General features: G+C 41.7%; 1 protein-coding gene and 1 long non-coding RNA gene across 3 annotated transcripts in view; both read left to right on the top strand.

The window, feature by feature from the left end:
• Positions 1–12,200, top strand: part of LOC114562309 (uncharacterized) — a 202,891-nt gene extending 190,691 nt beyond the window's left edge. The window contains exon 5 of the long non-coding RNA XR_003693488.1: positions 11,704–12,200. This is a non-coding gene — a long non-coding RNA (uncharacterized LOC114562309). The remainder of the gene's footprint in view (positions 1–11,703) is intronic.
• Positions 12,201–14,826: 2,626 nt separating this feature from the next.
• The window catches only part of pcdh19 (protocadherin 19), a 55,802-nt gene continuing 48,839 nt past the window's right edge, over positions 14,827–21,789 (top strand). Inside the window, exons 1-2 of one of the 2 annotated variants that reach the window (XM_028588639.1) lie at positions 14,827–18,103; positions 20,604–20,931. In XM_028588639.1, the coding sequence (XP_028444440.1) occupies positions 15,957–18,103; positions 20,604–20,931 (2,475 nt within the window). In that variant the 5' untranslated portion in view covers positions 14,827–15,956. Of the gene's footprint in view, positions 18,104–20,585; positions 20,932–21,789 lie in introns of both variants that reach the window. The other variant, XM_028588638.1, reaches the window with a different exon arrangement.

Here is a 21,789-nt window from a genome sequence, read left to right as displayed (position 1 = left end):
AATTTAGTACTCATAAATCCACAGAATTTAAAATCCCAACACAAAAAAGCGGAAGGAAACGGAAAGTACATGCATCCGGCGAAATTTCCTGCAGCACCGGAGCAATCCCGGAAGTGGAACGCGAAGGATATAGACTAGGGAAAAACTAACGGTAGAAAAATGGTAGAACCCTCCGGGAGAGCATCAGAGGAAGGATCTCTCTCCCAGGATGGACAGATGTGCAATAGAGTTATGTGTACAGAACAGACCACCATAATGAAATTACAGTAAAAACAATACGTATGACAAAATGATACACAGAAAGTAAGATGAGAGGCCGAGGGTTGAGACAGAGAGAGAGAGAGGGAGAGAGAGAGAGAGACGCTCAGCAAAAGCAACAGTAGTCTCACATTGCCAGACCTTCCTCCACAGCGCTGCAAAGGAAGGTCTGGCTAGTCCACACAAGATTCCGGGATGGGAGAAAAACGTGCTCTGGGTTATTGGTATTTCTTTAAACCAATCACAATCGTCTTGGGAGGCGCTGAGCGCCAGACGCAGGAATGGTGACATGGTGACGGAGGCGAGTTCTGGAATTAAAATGGCTGTCGAGTGTGTGATGAGAACTTTACTCAAAGAAAAGATAAATATAATTTGATTGTCGGTTCCAGCTCGGAGGACGTTTTTTGAATCGACCGGAGTTTAAAATGCCAACACAAAGAAAGTGGAAGGTGAGGAACATCCGGCCCAAAATGAAGGACATCCAGTGGAACCTCCGGCGGCACCGGAACAACCCCGTAAATGAAACATCGTTGATATAGACTACAACAACAGTTATACTAACAACTAAAAAAAATTAAAATAAATACAACATGAATGCAGCAGACAGTATGTGCTAGAAAAGTCAAGAATTTGTAGCTGTAAATGGTGGTCACTGATTATGCATGATGTTTTTAATGTTTTGTTTTTTCTGCTTCCCTATTATTGTTACCCTGTTGATTTTCCTATTAACATTTCTTTATTGTTGCTATTTATGGAATTGAAGTGGCCATTTTTTTTTTAACTTTGTTCCTTTTTTTCCATTATATGTGTTTACATTGGTTTGAAACAAACCCTTGGATGCATACCTCTGCCATCATACCAGTCATCTAACAAAACACTGTGAGCCACCCATTCTCACTGAGAGAATGCCAAACAATGCACCTTTGACTTATATACTCTGCCTGCAGTGCTCATATACTCTGCCTGCAATGCAGTGCACTTTCATATCAGCATAGAGAAGGCACCAGTTAATCCACAGGGTTATGATAGTGAAAGTCCTTCTTTATCCACCTTAAGATGATCCTGCTTTTGCAGTCCTGTGCAGCCCAGATATCAGAGGAGAGGAGAGAAAAAATACACGAGTATGCACAGAATGTACATCCTGAGGTCTGCAAAGGGCCACGATGGCTTGCCAACAAACACTGGAGTTTTTCCACCTTTGTGATCAGTGAGGGACACAGCAGAGGAGCCCCCAGGTTGCAGCTCTGACAGCAGTATAAACACTTATTGATGGGGAAGTTTAACAGTGTAGCTGCAGCAGAGCCTGAAAGAAGCTGTCTCAAGCCTCTCTGTTATGTGACTACACTTGGTGGGCAAATGGTCTTGGTAAGACAAAGTGTCTGTGTGATAGTAGCAGAGTGCATCATTTAAAGGCATGCTGTGGAGTTTTTGACCATTAGTAGTGCAAATATTTGCTACGCAAAGATTGCTGAGCGGAGAATGAAGTCACACTCTGTCTGTGTATATGCTGTAATTCAAGTTTCTCTGTTCTTTGTTTTGATAGTCGGTCCGACCGCATGTGCATGAAAAATGTAGGTATTTTAAGTATTGGGGAATGGTCTGCAAGAGCCATATGCAGGCTGTTTGTTTTAGTATTTCAAGAACAGCTCCTTTTAAAATATAAAAAGAAATTGAAGCATTTTATGAGGAAGGAAAGGCAGTGTTTGCTAGGCATCAAGGATACACACAATGTACACACAATGTGTTTTGACATGCAACACTGAATGTTTACAGAGCACCTTCAATCTAGTTTTAGTCTTTTGACGAAAAGGTTTATTTGTTTAAATGTTAGTCATTTGATTTAGTTAGTTCTAGTTTGGTTTCAAAAACTAAAGCCATTTTAGTCTGATTTTTGTCATCATTTTAAAATTAATCCTGAAAAATACTCATTCATTCATTTAGATAGTAGCGCGAAAGATAGACAACTGAAAGTAACATTGGACATTAACGTTAGATTGACAATCACACTTTATAATGTTACATTAGCTTACCTCTTTATAAATGTCAGTGTGCTTGTTTTCATAGTTTGCCCCGGCCGTTTTGTTGCTGCTACTTGTCTAATTCTGTTAATGAATTTAGAGAACCGGTTACGTCAGATAACATCACTGACAGAGACGGAACATTACTGAATGTTAGATGCTTCTTAATAACAACAGGTCACGCAGCTAAATCAACTTCTGAGCAAGAGCAAATTTTGGGCGGTGGAGGATACATTTTTACTAATCGGGAGCTAGGCAGTGTGAGTCTGCAGATGCATGCAGGTCTTTGAGTAGGACCTTGCATTAACAGTAATTTGTTCATTTGTCCGTCTTTCGCCTTGTTGTTGAGTTTTCATTCAATTGACGAAAAATACATTTTGCGATTGCCTAAGAATACTTTTTGTCTTAATTTGCGTTGAGGAAAGTAATACTGCTTTAATCTATTAGTGTTTAAAAACGGTCCCTTGACACAACATGCTTTTCTTATGTGTGATAAAACCCATCAACCACTATAAACTATGGCTATATATACTGTATATAACTATAAGAAAATAAAAGAGAAAATATCAAAGAGGATGCACAGCCACTCTATGCCATGTGAAATATCACATTTCTAAAATTCAGATTTCCACAATCTGTGCTCAGGTCTGAGTGAGTTTTACCTCCAGTGCTGCCATTTAGAGCTCACTTCCACAGCGCATTGATCCTGAACTACATCTTGGAAAATAGCCAGTGCCCAGGGAGCAAAAAGAAAACTGTTGAATAGCGTTTTCAGAGATGCCCCCTGCAACACACACACACACACACACACACACACACACACACACACACACACACACACACACACACACACACACACACACACACTCACACACTCACACACTCACACACCTTAAAGAACTGCTGACATCATCTGCATCCCTTGACTTATATGGCTTTCATAAATTCAAATACACGGTTGGTTAAAACACATGAATGAGAAGGAACAACTCAGGTGGAATACAAATAGCAAGGCTTTACAACCATATCATGAAGCGGTTTCCAGGGAGGCAGAGCACTTGAGTGTGGACATCTCTCTTGCTATCTCTTTCTTTCTCTCCATCTCTGGCTGCAGCGTGAGTCTGGCTATGGGGAAATTACCCATGAATAAAACAACTGTTGACACAAAGAGAATTATTTTTTTGCCCTTGCTCCACTGTACGGGCAGTGGATTATGAAATCCTGTGATCCATCCTCAGTCCTCAGGCCTCAGTAAACATTAGCTGACACATGGGGGAAAGGAATTCCTATAGCCTCAGGGCCAGATTGCTTCTTGCCAAAAAAAGCAGCACCACCTATACCTACTACATAGTAAGAGAGATAATGAAGCCACGGGGTGCCAGAAAGAGCAATTATCTTAGATATTCAGGTAATAAGGACTTTAAAGTTGTATGGAATAAAAGAGGAAACCTTGGGACTAGTCTGAATGACTTTCTTTGTGCTTATACCAAGCACACTATTACACTATTTTGGCCAAAAACGACTAATCAAGAAGTGGCTGAAGCCTGAAAATGAAAGAAGCTGAGTTTGTTTTAACGTGACTGCTCACACCAAAAAAAGACAGCATCAGTTGTTTGTTTAAGTGCCAAATGCGACTTATGTTTACTTGACAAGGACCTCTATTTTACTACTACTACCACTACTACTACTACTGTCATAAGCAAAGGTGGAAGTAGTGTGATGTTGTAGTAGCTCCTCAAAACCTCTTTGGTTAGATGTTGGCGGTTTGTATCCCATGTCCTACCAACAGTCAACATTTTGTTTTTTTTAAAGCATCACTGCAAATTTTCCCTAACCTGAACCACGTTCTTCCTTTACCCATGACTATAATTGTTTCCTCACTTTAACCAGGTTATTTTCATAGACAGTATATAATTGACCAACAGATCCCGTTGCTCTGGACAGAGACCAGTGAAGGATATTAGAAGCACTTTTCCGGTGATGGCTGAGCGTTACTGAGCAGCCTCCAACTGAGAGAGAAGATGTAAATGTGACATGAGCAACCTGTCTGAAAGTTGTAAGTGTTCTGGTAGCTGTGCCAAGAGAAATCTCAGTCATTCCCAATCTTGCAGAGATGGAGAGTGTAGGTGTATGTAAGGAGATAACATGGGCACAGGCAAATTATTGCTAACTAAAATGCTAGTTAGTATAGCTAGGTAGTATTAGTAATTAAACTTAAACAGCTAATGTAAGTCGAAACTGCCTGTGAGCTTCTCCTGTACTATACGGTAATTCCTCTACTATGCGTCAGTAAGTCGTGTGATTATGACACAATCGTTAGCCTATTTTTTACGAAAACGTCTACTACGGAGCCATAACGTGAGATACAAGGTAATGGAGCCTTTTATACATTGTTGTGTTTCTTTAGAAATAAACAATGGGAAAATAAAGTCTTTAAACGCTTCAGATGTAAAGTAATTCACTGTCAAAGTGACGTCAAAATGAATGGCAGTCAGTGGGATGCTAACGGGGGGTGAGTGCTTGTTAGCATCAAAATGGCGCCATAGGAGCTACTCTTGCCATACGTTCACTTACCCACTTGGTTATTTTAACCAAAACCATGATCTTTTCTTAAAATTAAACCAGTTTTTCTTTGTGTCAATAACATGCAGGTTCAACCCAAAATCTATTCTCTTCATTTTGAATGTATGCAGAGAGCAACCAACTGTATTAATAACCACATGAGCTTACATGTTATCTGTACATGTACATGCAAAGCTACTAGAAGGTTGTAAAATAGAAAAGAAATGACCCTATACAACCACCAAATATTGTACCAATACAACAAACTGTTACAATATATAGAAATCGTTCCACGCTGCAGCTGATGGGCCAAGACATTAATAATCCTCAGGTCTCACATTGTTCACACATTACCACATCTTAGCACAATGTTCAGCACAGTTATATCACATCTCAAAAGAGCATTGACCTCAACACATAACTGGCAACCGTAACCCAGTGCACAGCTGACCAACACTGAGCCAATAGTTAAAATTTAAATGATATAAAGGCCATTATCCAATTCAAATATTAACCTGACCTGTAGGAGGTGCAGTTTGGTGTAATTTCTCCCCCTTTGCACCCCCAGTAAAATGTCAATGTGCCGAGTTTGTCCTGTGTGCGTGCTGCCCTGAATACTGCCCTGGGTGCTGAAGTCATGAAGCACTGACTTATTTGATATAATACATGCATTACTGCAGTGGAGCTTCAACATGTGTCAGTTTGTCATAATTTTTTCTAATGCCCAGAGGAAGTGAAGAAAAGCATCAGAAGGCAAAGCAGACTCATCTCTCAGGCCTGGGCTCGAGTAAAGATTACAAACTCTAATGTGTTTATTTTAAAATGTTAAGGACCTCCAACTCTCCATGGATCAAAAATCACGGTGTGATGTTAAAATACAATCTGCTTTCCCCAGACCACTCTGTATGGCATGGGTAATTAGTGTATACTAAACAGCATGATATGCCTTTCATGTGCCATTTCCTTAATCCCACATTGCACAGAGGGATATGAGTCTCCCAAGGAAATCAATCCTCCTGTATCCCTGCATTTTCTCTTACTTGGATATCTGCAAAGGAAACTGCCACCTTCCTGTAGCACCTTACACCACCTTTAACGCCAAAGGCTTTGAAGACAGCTAATTTCCATACTAATTTCTTTCTTTTTCTGCCTCCCCTCACCGCAATTCCAGACCGGGCACGAGGCAAGAAGACATGTGTCGCTTGATCTAATGGCAGAGGACTAATTGCATTCTGGGATACATGCCTGGAATTTAGAATGTTCAACAAAAAAACATGTTGTGCAAGCAGGCCACATACAACATCGGGACAATTAATAACCCTCCTACAGGGGAGAACATTTGGACTGTCCAGACTCCCAGAAGACTGCACTACTGCCCTTATTGATATCTGTGGCCAGATAGAGACAGGCCTGCCATCCCTAGGCAGCGTGACTCCACTTGGGCTCCACTGTGACTGGACTGTTATGAGGCCAACTTAGCCAGCCTGCTCCAATCATAGGAGCACAAACAAGCCCCTAACCACACTGAATGCTAAGCCAGATCAGTCTCGGGGGTGGTTTGTCAGGTTTTGCATGGATAACATAGCATGAGATTATTTTTTCTCGAGCGCGCGCTCACTCTCGCTGTCTCTCTCCCTCTATTTCTATCTCTGTGTCTGTTATTTTGAATTCACATCTCTCTGAGGAGGAGAATGCCTTTTCAACACATGCTGACACGCACACTCACATCCATACATAGTGGAATAGACACAAAAACGCCTGTGTGCTTACACCCACACACCCTCACCTCCTATCTCCTCTCGACACAAGCAGGCAAAGCGTTCGAGGTCTCCATTTATACGGTTCAAATGTGGTTCAGCTGTGAAATTAAGATGAGGTGTTGACAAGCTAATGCTGAAATAACAAGACCTACTAATTTGTGGCGAGCCTTATGAAGCCTGTGCCATCAAATGTTGCTAGAACCCAGTAGTAAGGTGGTAAAGTGTAACATTTTAAACAGGCACAATCATAGGGCAAAGTCCTCATTACTGGACACTGGTGGCACATTATGAAAAGCAATAAACATGACCCCCACACCCCCTGCTGCTGCATCTATCCCGCAGGCAGCATATGGGCAGGAGTGGCTGTGCTTACCCGCCTGGGGTTTGATAACAATTATGGTGAGGGGTAAAGGAAGTGTCATTTTCTTAACAAGACCAGCAGGAAGTCAACATTTATTAGAGTGAGACTATAACCTATTTTGGAGTATCACTAAGGTTTCTGTCTTAAATTCAAAATTGCAGTTTTGCTAGGTGTGTTTGGGAGTTAGAAAGGGGCAGTGGCAGGCACACTGGATGTGTGCTGTGTGTTCTGTGAAGGGATGTTATCCTCTGTGAATATAACCTCGTTCTCTCATTTTACAGCACACAGCCCGGTCAGGCTAGTCCGGATTTACCAGAGTATTACCGGTTAAATCAGCCACAGCCGCTCAAAAAATAATAATAATTTGTATATTAGATTAGACAGACAGATTAGAGAGGGAATAACCCCCCCCCCCCAAACAATATGTTATCCTCTTCTTGGATCCCTAGGTTATGAATACAAAGATCAACAAACACATTTACTTAAAACTGACATATGTCACCAACTTTAAAATGCCGCCAAGCATGGCCAAGCATGCACCAATCCAAAAGGATGGCGAGAGGTAGTGACCATGATGTTGATGATCACTGCTTCATTCTGAGGGGGTAAAAGAGGCACACAGCCGCAATAATTTATCTTGACAATAAAACAGCTGGGGGGGGGGGACGACGAGATAAGCACCGTGTTGTGGAGATGGTATCGGATGGCAGCAATGTCCCACCCAGGCACCATACTACATTTCAGGTGTTCTATACACCATGTTGTGCCTATTAATCAGAGCTGACATTAAATAAACACAGCAACACAAAGCTAATTGACCGTACGCCAGGTGAACAGAAAGTTCTGTGTTCACAGATCCTGTCTATTGTCTATTCAGAGCCTTGGGTTTGTTTGGCTCTTTTTCTTTTTTTCTTTTTTGTTTCTTTAAGAGACCCAGGCCTCCAAACAAAGACAACTGATTTTGCACAGCAGGCTAATTAGACCAAAATGAAATCTCTGGCATGGTATTGTGCTCGTGATTACACCTATTGTGCTTCATGCTATGGAAACGGAGAAGAAATGTGAACTATGGTGGTTTAAACAGTCGAGCATTAAAAACATGCAGCTCCAAAATCTGTTCTCAATATAGCAGACTCGTTCCAAAACACCCTGACTCAAAGAATGTGTTTTACTGGCCTAGGTTGCCTAAAGCATTCATAGCTACGGTAACATGTTCAATATCCCAATTCAGATATGTTTGAAAGAATGCTGTTCAGAGGTAAATAATTTTCAGGGGAATTGAAATGTGTTACATGGAGCACTTTGTTGATTTGGGAGAAATACAACTGTAAGTGGCAAATATCAAGAATAATGTGAGGCTCCAAACAATCTGTAAAGCATGTCCTCTCTTTAACATGGAGCCCCTGCAGGCAGACAAGAGAAAATCAATAAGTGAACCAAATATTTTTTTTGTAAATGTATGATTGTCTCATTAATTGTGATAATGGTTGTCTGTGTTATCTTTGGCACAGGAATGCATGTCTACATTTATTTTACAGGAAAAATAAGAAATGAGAACATTTTTAGTCTATTTTTCTCTTACATTGGTAAGCATCATTTTAAGTGACATATAATAAAGTATTCTAAAACTAATTCCACTTTGAAGGGAGTACTTTAACAAATAGCCATTTAGAGTTTAAATTGCTATTTATCATATAGACATTTAAAGAGCAACAGAGAGAGCACAGTTGGCTCTAAACATGAGAGGACTGTACACAAAGTCTGTTAATTGCCATCTAACAGCATAAATAGCTAAACCAATTATGCACAAACACAACAAGCTTCTCTTAAACGTCTTTCATTTCAGAAGCAAATGGGTCATTGGGTTACTAATTATTAATTGTTTAAACAACAAACTGCATATTAAATCAATGCAGCTCTTGATGATCAGGAGCTCCACCAACCATGCGACTACAAATGCCCGCATTTAACAATCCTTTCATTCATTTGCATCTGTATGCATCAAGGTCCACATCCATTTTAATACAAGACCATCCACATCCATTTCCTGCACCTGTCAGGCAAAGCAAGACGAGAGCAGTAATTCTATTAAACCTGAGGGAGGCTATTCAGGAGAACCTTTGACATTTCTACCAGAACACATCAAATCAAATCTGTGAAAATCAAAAGCAGCTCTTGTGCTGCTGCTAAAAAAAAAAAAAAAAGGACACAGTTGTGTCCAACAAGTGCGTCATCAGCAGCCATTACATTTTTTTTTTTATCTTTTGTTCTGTGGTAACACTTGAGTAGATGAAAGTGTCCAGAAGAGGCACAAACACAAAAACTTCCACTTTTATTTCGACTGACTGATTCACGGAGAAGTGATGGCGAGGAAAAGAATTATTGAGTGGTATTAACGCTGATTGAATGACACAAAGCCGAGCTGTACCCACTGTACTCTTTCCTCCTCAACTCAACCACGATGGGAGTCCCAGGCCAGTGCTTTGGGGAAATTAGGATTAAAAACAGGATTAAATTAAAAGTAGCACAACAACAACCAACAGCACAACAAAAAAATAGTTGGTGAAGAGCAGGAAAAAAAGCCCATTTTGCTGTTGAATTGTACTTGCAGTCATGTTGGTGAGCCCAAGGGACTCTGTGAACCCTCAGATGGATGGTGAGAGTTGATACTAATTGATGTATCATGGACGGGCACAGTGTGGAATGGAGTGGAGGGCGTATCGTCATTGACGAGAGGCCCATAGATTAAGCCTGTCAGTTCCCCTTCCTTTTTATGCCTCTGGCAAGGGGTGCTCAGGAGAAATCAATTTTTTGAGAAACTGTATAGATGAGGACCATAATAATAACGTCATCTTCAGCTCCGGCCAAAATAAGCGTGGCCATTTTGCTCCTTCAGAATTAATGCGCTGCTGTCTGTCTTGTGCTAGCTCCTGTAAGTCTGTGTTTGTGCATGGGCCGATTTCCAGTGTCGGGCAGGACATAGGGGTGATAATGCCAGCTTCTGTCAGAGGAGCTTAGATATTCCTTTCCAAGCAAGCAGCAGGGACAGACTACAGACGTGTGCCATTCCTTGGCAGCAGAGGAAAAAAATGATATGAAATAAATCAGTCATTCTCTGTGTACTTTCAGCTGCACTGGTTCAAGCTTTCTGCCACCACAAATGCCTCAGAAATCTGCTCAAAAACCAGGTTGTGAAATTCTTACATTGCCTAGTTCTGCCTCCTGTCTTTAAGTTTAAGAAGAAGCCGCTGCACAACCTTAATGCCCACACAGTACAGTGCAACATATATGTTAGGAAATACATTTAAATATTCATATATGCTCAAGGAAGAAATATTCTATAATGGTTGTAAGAACAGATTTTTCTCTACAATATAAAACTATGTTGATGGATAATAAACACATACATTGAGTTTGGACTAATTTACCATTATTCCATTTTCTGCCCGTTTTTCATCATCAACACCAATAAGAGGGAGCTTTAATTCAACTCACCAAACCTTCGGTAAGATCACAGTTTTCAGTTTTCTGTTGTGTGATTTTGACAGCATTGTTGTGTAGGTGTTGAACAGTGTACTGCAATGTGTGTAATAAACCTAATGTATAGATTTTTCTCGGGTAAATACCTCATGTTTGGCACCATCTTCTTTGAGGGTAGCTTTATGCCAGAATATAAGGTGACACTCCTGAGCTTCAATAACATTTTAATGAATCAGTAGACAAGTAAACATATTATCTCTCACAATCACTTCCCCTTTTTCTATCACCAACCAAAATAATGGCGATGTAAACAAACACTGGTGCCAAACAGTCAATGCACCACCACTTCACAACAAAACATTTAAGGATTTTAACAAAGCGGTAAAATCAATAAGGGACACAATAGAACGCCAACAGCAGGAAAGAAATTGAGGCAGATAGGTAGCTCATAAATGAAATATGCCACCACTCTCTGAGAGAAAGAAATACATTGTGGCTAAATTACTGCGCTATAGTTTATGATCAAGCCTGCTGCTCCAGGCAGTGCTGTAGCCTTGTTTTCCACACTGCACTCAACTGCAGGGATAAGGAGGGGGGGTGGGGGGGGTACATTTTTAACTCTCTTAGCCCTCACCTCATCAGGCATTGTAGCACTCCAAATTGGACCAAATCTTGCAAACCCAAGGATGTTTAACCCTTCCATTGTAGGGTTAACGGCAGGTCTCAGCACAACCCTTTTGACATGAACCAACTCATCAACTCTAATTGCCTTAAAACAATATTAGTCGCATAAATACACGACGACTTATGAATATGACAGTCACTTTCTGTTGAGGCCTTTAAATCCAACGTATTACTCATCTTTTTGCTTTAACTTGCGGGTCGCTTATGTATAATATAAGCCTAGTAGTCCTGTCGAAAAAAAAAAAAAACTTTGTAAAAGCCACTGCTTCTCAATAACCGTCTGTTGTTTGTGTTTAACAAGCACTTATGTGAGCATCCCTCTCTCTCTCTCACTCTCTTTGAACTTTTAAGCTTTTCTGTGCCAGACCATCGGCCATCCTGGGACCTCTCTCTCTCTCTCTCTCTCTCTCTCCTGCCTTATCCCACATGTTGGATCTGGATCTCCGTCCTCCAGGAGATTCAGCCACTCCTCTTGTCTCTCTCTCTCTCTCTCTCTCTCTCTCGCTCTCTCTCTCTCTCTCTGTTTGTACCTACCTGTGTTAATGATGTGCTTCAGTTTTGCTTCTCGTGTCCTTCCCAGGTTACATGGTGGAGAGGAAAGTCGTGTGGCTCAGGCGCTAGCTGTTTGCCGACACCTGGAAGCTGCTTGACATCCTCCTCAATCCATCTTGTTCATATATGTTCTCATTCTATGTATCATGTTGTCATATCATATGGATTAACTATATTGTAATGTTATTACTGTATATTAGGCTATTCTGTACACACGAATATATTGCACTTCTGTCCGTCCTGGGAGAGGGGTCCCTCCTCAGTTGCTCTTCCTGAGGTTTCTTCTACTTTTTCCTCTGTTGAAGAGGTTTGTTTGGGGAATTTTTCCTTATCTGAAGCAAAGGTCGAAAAGGACAGGGGGTGTCGTGAGCTATACAGATTGTAAAGCCCCCTGTGGCAAGTTTGTGATATTGGGCTATATAAATAAAATTGACTTGACTTGAAAAACAATGCACGCTAACAATAGTCACTATTTATTGTATGTTATACAAGCAGTCTAGTCTCCTGATCATTCACAGACATCATGTAACAATTAAAGCACATTGCATTGTGTTATTGTTCAGTACTTTAATTGGCACTGTTACCAGGGAGAACTTGCACCAGTTCATCTTAGAGTCAAGCAGGGAACTCAAGCCTCTGTAACACCATCTTAGACTGATAGTGCATAGTACGTTTTTGTATTTCTAAGTTGTACATACAGCCATCAGAAAGTCCCCTGCCACTGGTTGTTTAAGTCACTGACATTAAGAATGTATGAGCTTAAAGATCCTTCTGGCGCTCTCCTTATGCGACTGCAACATGCCGTGAAAAGTGTCATGGAAGAGCAAACAAGTTGCTTTGTTGATAGTTGCTTGTTTGTCAAGATTATGCTTGCATTATGCAAGAGAAGAGAAAATATTTTCACTTAAAGAACATCACATCTGAGGCATTTAACAGGGATTCTTTCAGGAGAGAGCGTGGCCTCATCTTTTTTTATTTCACTACACTTATTCAGAGATAGTGGTGTGTGATTCTGAACTTCCCTTTGCTCTTGTAACCTGTAAGATATAGTAACACAGGTGTTTATATACATTTATTCAGAATTATATAAACAGTTTATCTCCATCTAGTACCCTAAAATGAGCCCAGTGAAGCTGCTATTCACCCTCAAGTGTTTTATTGACTGACAGTTTAGGTATTTGTAATAAATAAAAACATAAATAAGTAAGGTCCATATTGCACAAGAATTACCTTATTCTCCTTCCCATACATAGTTCAATCACTCTTTATTGATCGCCAAAGATTGGATATGGCTCAGAACTAATTCACCTCTTGGACAGTATATTAATAGTGGTCAAACTGTCGACATATATTCCAGTATAAGAAGGAAATTGATTTGGCTGTGTGTTTCATTGTTATTCTTGTGGCACGCTGTTCATTGGGCTGAAACAGACTCGGGGTGAAAATGGACAAGCTGGAATAACAGAATCGAGCGGCGGCTGCGGACGCTAGGTGTCACCCTTGTGACTTTGAAATCGGTCTGCCCAAGACAGGATGTGATGGCGGCTGCGCGCGCCGGTGAGAGACAGCAGGCGGACAGGCTGGCTGCTTAGGAGGGTGTGTGTGTGTGTGTGTGTGTGTGTGTGTGTGCGTGTGTGTGTGTTTGTGTGTGTTAGTGTGTGTGCGCGTGCGTGTGCGTGCGTGCGTGCGTGTGGTTGTATGAGGGACCGTCTGTGAGAGTGTCGCTGCTTCTATGTGAATGAGAAGATTTAAGGGAGGGTGGTGATGAGAGAATATATGCAGAGCAACAAGAGGGACTTTATATTCACCTCCCTTTTTTCTTTGGCAGAGTAGTTTTCTTATTTTGTCGACAGGCGTGAATTGTTCACGTCATAAGGAGGCTCAATATTATGTCGACCTGAATTACATGGAGATAAGTGATGAACTGAATAATAGCTAATGATTGATTTGTTGTTTCTTTTCTTATAATGATAAGCGACAGTCTGGAGGTCATAGAACACTCACGTCATTATTAACCTTTTATACATGTGGGCTTTGCAGCTGACAAACAAACGACAGTGAAGGCAATGTATTATTTTCCATAAAATGAAACTGTTCTCTGTTATTAATCTCACTCCATTATACGGTAGGCACGTGTTTACTGCTGTATATCCAAAAGTATTTAATGTAAAATTCAATGTATTAATTCATTAAGTCATTAACAGTAACCAGGTGTGAAACAGACCGTTGGTTGTGATCTTAAATAAAATGAAACCTATTATTGACCTTAGCATTTTATAGAATATGATTTATGATATTTAACTGTGTGTCCCCGTAAGGTTGTGTAATTGATAAGAAGGCTCAAGGGCAATATTTAGTCGGAAAACCTTTTTTTTAAATTTTTGTGACATCTAAAAAATAATAATAATAATAACGTGGGTTATGTATTGATTTCGCCGATGGCAAACCATGATCTAAAATCTTTTTCGTTATTGGGAGTTGCTTCACCACGGTGCCTGGTGCTGCTTAGTAAGTTCAGACGTAGCCTAGTGCAGACAAGAGGCCCGGGTTAGAGTGTAAATGATGTAACAAAATGTGTATTGTTGCAACTTAAAATAGAAGGAAGAAGAAAATGATATCTGGTTCTTCGGTGATGCTATCTGCTTTGACACACAGGTTACTAAACTCTAACATGTCGCTGAGGGTCAAAAAGATCCATACAAGTCCATAATAACCTCAAGGATCTCCATTGAAATACTTGCTCCAAGTAATTGCCCATACTGTAAGAGAAAACAGGGACAGATCTGTGAAACGTTATCCCTAGCATCCCTTCTGTGCCTCCGCTGGGAAAAATTGTGTCTGTTTTTTTTTTTTTTTTTTTTTTTTTTTCTGTGCGGATCGTCTCAAAGACCCCCAAAGGTCCCCAGACCCCACCTTTGGAACCACCGCTCTCACGATCATCTCTTACACAGCATCGTGTTTCAACTTGTACGCTGTAATTGCCCGTTGAGTCGCCCATCTGCAGGAGAACAGGTAGTTGGCCGTGTTTCATTGCTGTACTTTGCCCCACCCACCAGCAGCTCAGCCCTCCTGTGTAACCCCTGATTGGCTGAGGGGATTGCAGGTCCTGAGACTGAGCGCTCGGCTCGGAGCTGCGCGGCCGCCAGTGTGCACCAGTGAAGCGAGAGGAGCGCTTGTTGGAGTCAACTAGACAGCCTACTGGCAACGAGTGGTGATTTCTTTCTTTTTTTCTGCCTCAACCAGGCTGGATATAGGCTACACTGCTTCTACTTTGCTGCAGCCCAACATGAAATGATTTTTGTACATATAGGCTCTTGCATCGGTTCCTCCCCACTTGCTTTTGGCTACATTTACAACGGATTTTTGTTGTTGTTGCATGGACTAATTATCGGGATATCTGCTGCCTTTTCCAAGTGAGATACGAGGAAATGAATTAGTAAGTAAAAGCTTCAAGACTTCGGACAGGATGAAAGACTACATCTGCTGGAAATAAAAAAATAAATAAAAAAGGTAATCGGGACTTCAGTGATGTGATGAGACATTCCTGCAATCGCACCCCTGTTCTTTAGGCAAAGATATCCGGACTTAAGCTGTTGAATAATTTTGTGACTGCAGATCATTTTAGCTTTTTTTTTTTTTTTTTTTGATCAGATGTGCAGTTTGAAAGCATATAGCCGAGGAGGAAATTGTATCACTGCTTGTAATATCACCCACAGCGCAAGATGTTTATCCACAATGCGACTTAAATATTTGCTGGCATCAAAGCGGAGAATTTAACACGGACTTTTTGAACCCCATTACTTCATCTGCACGGAAGATTTAAAAATTGTGTGGACTTGCTCACAGGAATTTCTGCAGACCGAGTATTTCTCCTCCTTTCAGGCCACTTGAAAATGGACAGTTCATCATATGAGTCATATGTAAGACCAGTTTGCCGCTTGAGAAGAGCTGCACGGATTTACACGGTTAAATCACTGTTGTGAGAATATTGAGCATGTTTTCACAGATCTGTCGTACCCAATGTTTCGCCCGCTGCAGTAGACCGGAGGATGTGCTCTGCCTGAGAAGAGTAAAATAGGCTAAGGCACTTGTTAGAATTATAGCTTTCACACAATGATATAATTTACATACATAAGAGCTAGGCTATTCATCACCCAAACACTTTACTGGACATTTGAATGAGATGATTAATTTGGAACAGTTTTCCTGTTTTTTTCTGACGTGCATTCTTGTGCGTAAATATCAAGGTCCTTATTAGGCAGTGAAAACTCAACAGGTACAATGCAAACCAAGGAGATGGAATTAATACAAGTAATTGCTTTCTTCCTCTTATTCTGGGTCGGGGCTGAGGCTGTAATCAACCTAAAGTATGGAATAAACGAGGAGATGAAGCCCGGGTCAGTAATTGGAAACGTGACAAAGGACGCACTAAAGCAAGGATTTGAGATTTCACTGCAGCCCCCATACTTAAAGGTTATTTCCAATTCAGAGCCACGATGGGTGGAACTCAGTCCAGCCGGAATCCTTACAACCCAAATGAAAATAGATCGGGACGTAGTTTGTCGACAGAACCCAAAGTGCATTATTTCCCTAGAAGTGATGTCAGACTCTATGGAGATCTGTGTCATCAAAGTTGAAATTGAGGATTTAAACGATAACGCACCTAGATTCCCAACGAGCCACATTGACATTGAAATTTCTGAGAATGCCTCCCCTGGTACCAGGTTTCCCCTAGAGGGGGCAAGCGATCCGGACTCGGGGATCTTTGGAGTGCAATCATATTCCATCACCCCAAATGAGCTTTTCGGACTAGAAATAAAGACCAGAGGGGATGGGACCAAAATTGCTGAGCTTGTTGTGCAAAAGTCGTTAGACAGGGAGACCCAGTCCCACTATACATATGAAATCAGCGCAGAAGATGGAGGAGACCCTCCTAAGATAGGCGCGGTCCAGTTAAATATCAAGGTAATTGATTCTAATGACAACAACCCCGTTTTTGACGAGCCAGTGTATACTGTTAATGTGATGGAGAATTCCCCCATCAATACATTAGTGGTAGACTTGAATGCAACGGATCCCGACGAGGGCACTAACGGAGAGATTGTGTACTCGTTCAACAGTTACGTCACCGAGAAAACGAGGGATACGTTTAAAATTGACCCCAGAACTGGGATCATCACTGTCAACGGTGTTTTGGATTATGAAACGGCGCAAATATATGAAATCGACGTCCAGGCCAAAGATTTAGGTCCCAACTCTATCCCAGCTCACTGCAAAGTCACAGTGAATGTGATGGACACGAACGATAACCCACCTGTCATCAGTATACTCTCATTGAACACAGAGATGGTCGAAGTTAGTGAAAACGCGCAGCGTGGATATGTCATAGCGCTAGTGAGGGTGTCAGATAAGGATTCTGGGGCAAACGGCAAAGTGCAGTGCAGGCTGCAGGGCAATGTTCCTTTCAGACTTCAAGAATACGAGAGCTTCTCTACTATACTTGTTGATGGCAGGCTGGACAGAGAGCAAAAGGACACATACAACCTGACTATCCAAGCGGAGGACAGTGGCATGCCTCCTTTACGCGCCACAAAGTCTTTGGTAATCAAAGTCACAGATGAAAATGACAACCCTCCCCACTTCCTTAAACCACACTATCAAGAGATGGTGATGGAAAACAACCTTCCTGGTTCATGTCTGCTAGCAGTGTCAGCAGAAGACCCGGACCTGGGGATGAATGGCACAGTTTCCTACTCCATAGTCCCCGGTGAGATTAAGCACATGGATGTAAACACATATGTCAGCATAAACCCATCAGGCCGCATTTACTCCATGAGATCATTCGACCATGAATACACCAGGACTTTTGATTTCAAAGTGTTGGCCAGAGACAATGGTAATCCCTCTCTGTCGAGTAACGCCACGGTGCGTATCGTTGTCTTGGATGTCAACGATAACACACCTGTTATGACAAACCCTCCACTAGTTAATGGCACAGCGGAGGTTTCCATCCCAAGAAATGCTGGGGTGGGTTACATGGTGACCCAAGTCAAAGCAGACGACTATGATGAGGGGGAGAACGGGCGGCTGGCCTACACCATCTCAGAGGGGGACAGGGCTTTCTTTGAAATCGACCAGGTGAACGGAGAGGTGCGCTCCACCAGGATGTTTGGAGAAAACGCCAAATCCACCTACGAGATCACAGTGGTGGCGAGGGACCACGGCAAGCCCTCCCTGTCCGCCTCGGCCTACATCGTGGTGTACCTCTCTCCAGACCTGAACGCACAGGAGTCTATTGGACCTGTCAACCTGTCCCTCATCTTCATCATCGCTCTGGGCTCTATTGCAGCCATCCTGTTTGTCACTATGATATTTGTGGCGATCAAGTGCAAGAGGGATAACAAGGAGATCCGGACGTACAACTGCAGGTACTGACTAAATCTCGTGTGTGTGTGTGTGTGTGTGTGTGTGTGTGTGTGTGTGTGTGTGTGTTCGTGCGCCCGTGCCTGTGTCCGCGATCGTGCCTGAAACTGCGAGTTGTGAGTGCATCGCTTTTTTCATGCAGCATGTAGAGGCCTCAGTGTGAGGACTGCAGATTTTTTTTTCTCCCACAGCTGAAACTGAGGTAGACGATAAACCCGACTGCTTTAAACCACACACATTCTGCTCAGACCCAGTGGTCCATGTCAAGGAAACGTGATTGATTGATTTAATCATTCCATTGTAACCAATTGACTCATAAATATGACGGTTCAACTGTCATGTTCAATTTGCGGGCGTGTTGCCGGACAATTAACGCCCCACTGGTTCAATAGCAGTCCCAGACATTTATTATTTAACGTCGACCGTAGCTGATTGGCTGTTATCAGCTTTAATCCAGTGTGATTATGGACAGTCCTCTAGGATCACTCAGATTTGCCTCTGCTTTGTTCTGCAACATAAGAAATATTTGCAGCAACAATAAAATGAAAAGAAAAGTAGTTTAGATTATAAAAAAAAAAATATCATGTAAATCACATCATCATTAACAATTTACACAGTTTCCTGGAAAGGAGGAGAACATCATTTCCTTGGACCTTGCCTATTGAACATTCTGTTTTGTTCATCAATCTGAACATCAACTCTGGCTTTGATTTCCCTGTGCTACTTTACCACTAAAAATTTACATATAGATTGGATTTGAGAATTTAACCTAAAGCTATAATCATATTTTGCTCCAAACATAATTTTGTTAATTCAAAGTTTACTAGGGTCATTTTTCATGCATGTAGTCATAACAAAAATTCTAAAACTCCCGCAGTACTGGTGGGATTTTTTTTTTTTTTTACCGATATAGATTATGAATTGCGTCTTTTTAATTCTCATGTAATGTTTGGGTGAAATTGTCACCACCTTGAAGTGCTTTTCAACATTTTGTGAATTGCAGAACTTCAATTTTATAATACATTCTTGTTCTCTTTCTAGTAGCTCTAAGAAAAAACACTCCAGTTACATTTACAGTGTTAAAAGGATGAACCCACATCTAATTATAGGAATACAACATTTTTTATTCAAATCTGATTTGATTCAGAATGATGCCAGTATGTTGACTTCCTGATCACAACAGCTACTTTCTGCAATATCATCTATTTAATGTCAGTTATACGTATTGTTCAGAAAAGAAAAAATAATAAACACCAATACATATTCCAAAATCAAAACTGCTCTCAGTACTTTACTCTCCTAGTGTGAGCAACTCTATCTGCTGGGTGCTTTAATCAGCTCTGATGTGTCTCGAATATGAGGAGCAGTTATCTCCAATTTATTGCTTGTCCTGTCAGTCTGTCTGACTCTGAAGAGTTCCCCTCCCAGATTTCAATTTAGGCACAGAGTAGAGAGACAACTTGTTAAATGAAAAAGAGATGGAGTATTTTCTACTCTTCCTGCTGCCCTTTTTCTTTCCTCTGAATCAAAGGGGGTTGCAGAATGGGGGAGAGAGCTGTTTTGAAGATGCAATCTAAAAGAAAAATGAAAAAGACAAACTGCAGTCGAGCGTTTTAGCTAGGGTGATTTTAGAAGCGACAGAGGATTAGAGATGCATTTTAGTGAGGAACAGAGGCCAGTGGGGGCTAGTATAGCAGAGTCAGGAACAGAGATATTGCAATTTCATGGGTAACTATAGTTTTGTTGTGGGCTTTAACAGAAAATAAACCATATGCTCCATGCCGTAAGGTTAAAAAAATGGCCTCCTCCAGAGTTTAAAGTAATGCAGATGGTAAAAAATATCACAAATTATAAGGAATATGTTAAGTGACGTTTGTAGTCATCACTATAAAGAACATAGCATCTGTTCTCGTGTGTAAAAATGCAAGGCTGTGCGAAGAATGGATTTTCGCCCCAGTCTGAGGATCCTTTGATAAAACATGGCTGTGTTGCTCATTTGCTCTTATTAAAGTCAAAATACTCAGTTCAAGTTTGCAGCAACCATAGAGAGCAGCTAAATGAATTTGAATCTGCAGTTCTCGCGCACTCCGTGATGCTAGTGGGCTCGCTTGATAATAAAAGAAAAAAATTGAATTAGTGTGGGTTGTGTGCTTTGCATATGATTGCATATACCGGTAGTACTGCTCAGTACCAGTGTGTTCTTTTGCTTTGCCTCTGTGGTTTTGGCATGTTTGCATATTGTCTGCCTGTTTGTGACATGTCGATTGTTGAGCATGCAAATGCAAACAAACAAGGGATAACAGCTCCATTGCAAGCCGGGAGTGTGTGGAGTCACCTAAGTGTGCTGTTCCACTCCTGGACATGGGCAATGAGCGTTTGTCTGGCACCCATGATCAAACAGCGCCTCAGCTGGCATGGCGGGCACGCTTTTTGACCGTGTGGACAGGGGAGGGGAAGGCAGAACACTGCTTTATTGAGTCTGTTCAGTTTCTTCTACTTGCGCAGGGTGGCGGAGTACTCATATGGCAACCAGAAGAAGTCCAGCAAGAAGAAGAAGCTGAGCAAGAACGACATCCGCCTGGTGCCACGTGACGTCGAGGAGACAGACAAGATGAATGTGGTGAGTTGCTCGTCTCTCACCTCCTCGCTCAACTACTTCGACTACCACCAGCAGAGCCTGCCGCTGGGCTGCAGGCGCTCCGAGAGCACCTTCCTCAACGTGGAGAACCAGAACTCACGCAATGCAGCTCCCAACCATGGCTATCAGCACCCGTTCACTGGGCAGGGCCACCAGCAGCCAGACCTCATCATCAACGGCATGCCACTGCCAGAGGTGAGATACACTCCGCTGTGCTCCGTCCTAAATACATGGCTGGGCTGCTTTGGGGATGAGGAAAAGGGGAGGTTTGGTTTTAAAATGGATTCTCATGACTAAACGTAAAGGAACACATTTTCATTAATTATTATTAATAGGTCTCCTTGATTGTGCTGAATCTCAAGAATGAGCTTCGAAGAAGTAATGCACCATCTTTCAACACATCTCAAAGTCAAGTGAAATTTCGCATTCCATCACAGATTATGTCAGTGAAATGTCTCCCCCCTGAAATGCCATGTGTGACGCTCTGTCAGTCAATCTGAGTGGAATCCTTCAAGGCATTTCAACGGGCTGAGACATTGAGGCTGACCTGTGACTGAGAGCGCTTTGCCAAGCAGTATTTGGATGCCTGACAAAGTAGATTATTTGGCCTCTCTTACTCCACATGTTTTCTTCTGCTTTTATTTGTCAGTGCTGAGCTATTGCAAAAACGAACAGGAGTTTGAGCACCTGCCAGATGTATTGACCCAGCTAATCAGCTCCACCACTCGTCATTTTTGGTGCTAGCAGAAAGAAAAATCATTGCTTAAGTGCTTTATCTGTGTGTTGTCCATTTGGCTGCAGTGTTACCGCATGGCTGCTCTAGTCTGTACAGCCAGCCACTGAATTACCCTGACATACCATGCATGGCTCCAGCAGAGCAAACGTCTGACTTGAAAGACTATTCAGGCTGATGCAATGTATGCAAACCTCCTGATCTTTAGTTTATTGATTTTTGTATGTATGAACTGGTCTATTGGATTCTTTTGGAACAATTTCTCTTCATGACCCACTTCTCCTTGATCCCAAGGGAGAAAGGGGCATTTATGTTTGTAT

Source organism: Perca flavescens, chromosome 10 (genome assembly GCF_004354835.1).
Source record: "Perca flavescens isolate YP-PL-M2 chromosome 10, PFLA_1.0, whole genome shotgun sequence".
Classification (NCBI taxonomy): domain Eukaryota; kingdom Metazoa; phylum Chordata; class Actinopteri; order Perciformes; family Percidae; genus Perca; species Perca flavescens.
Note: the sequence above shows the minus strand (reverse complement) of the source record. Positions and strands in the feature narration are given on the sequence as shown.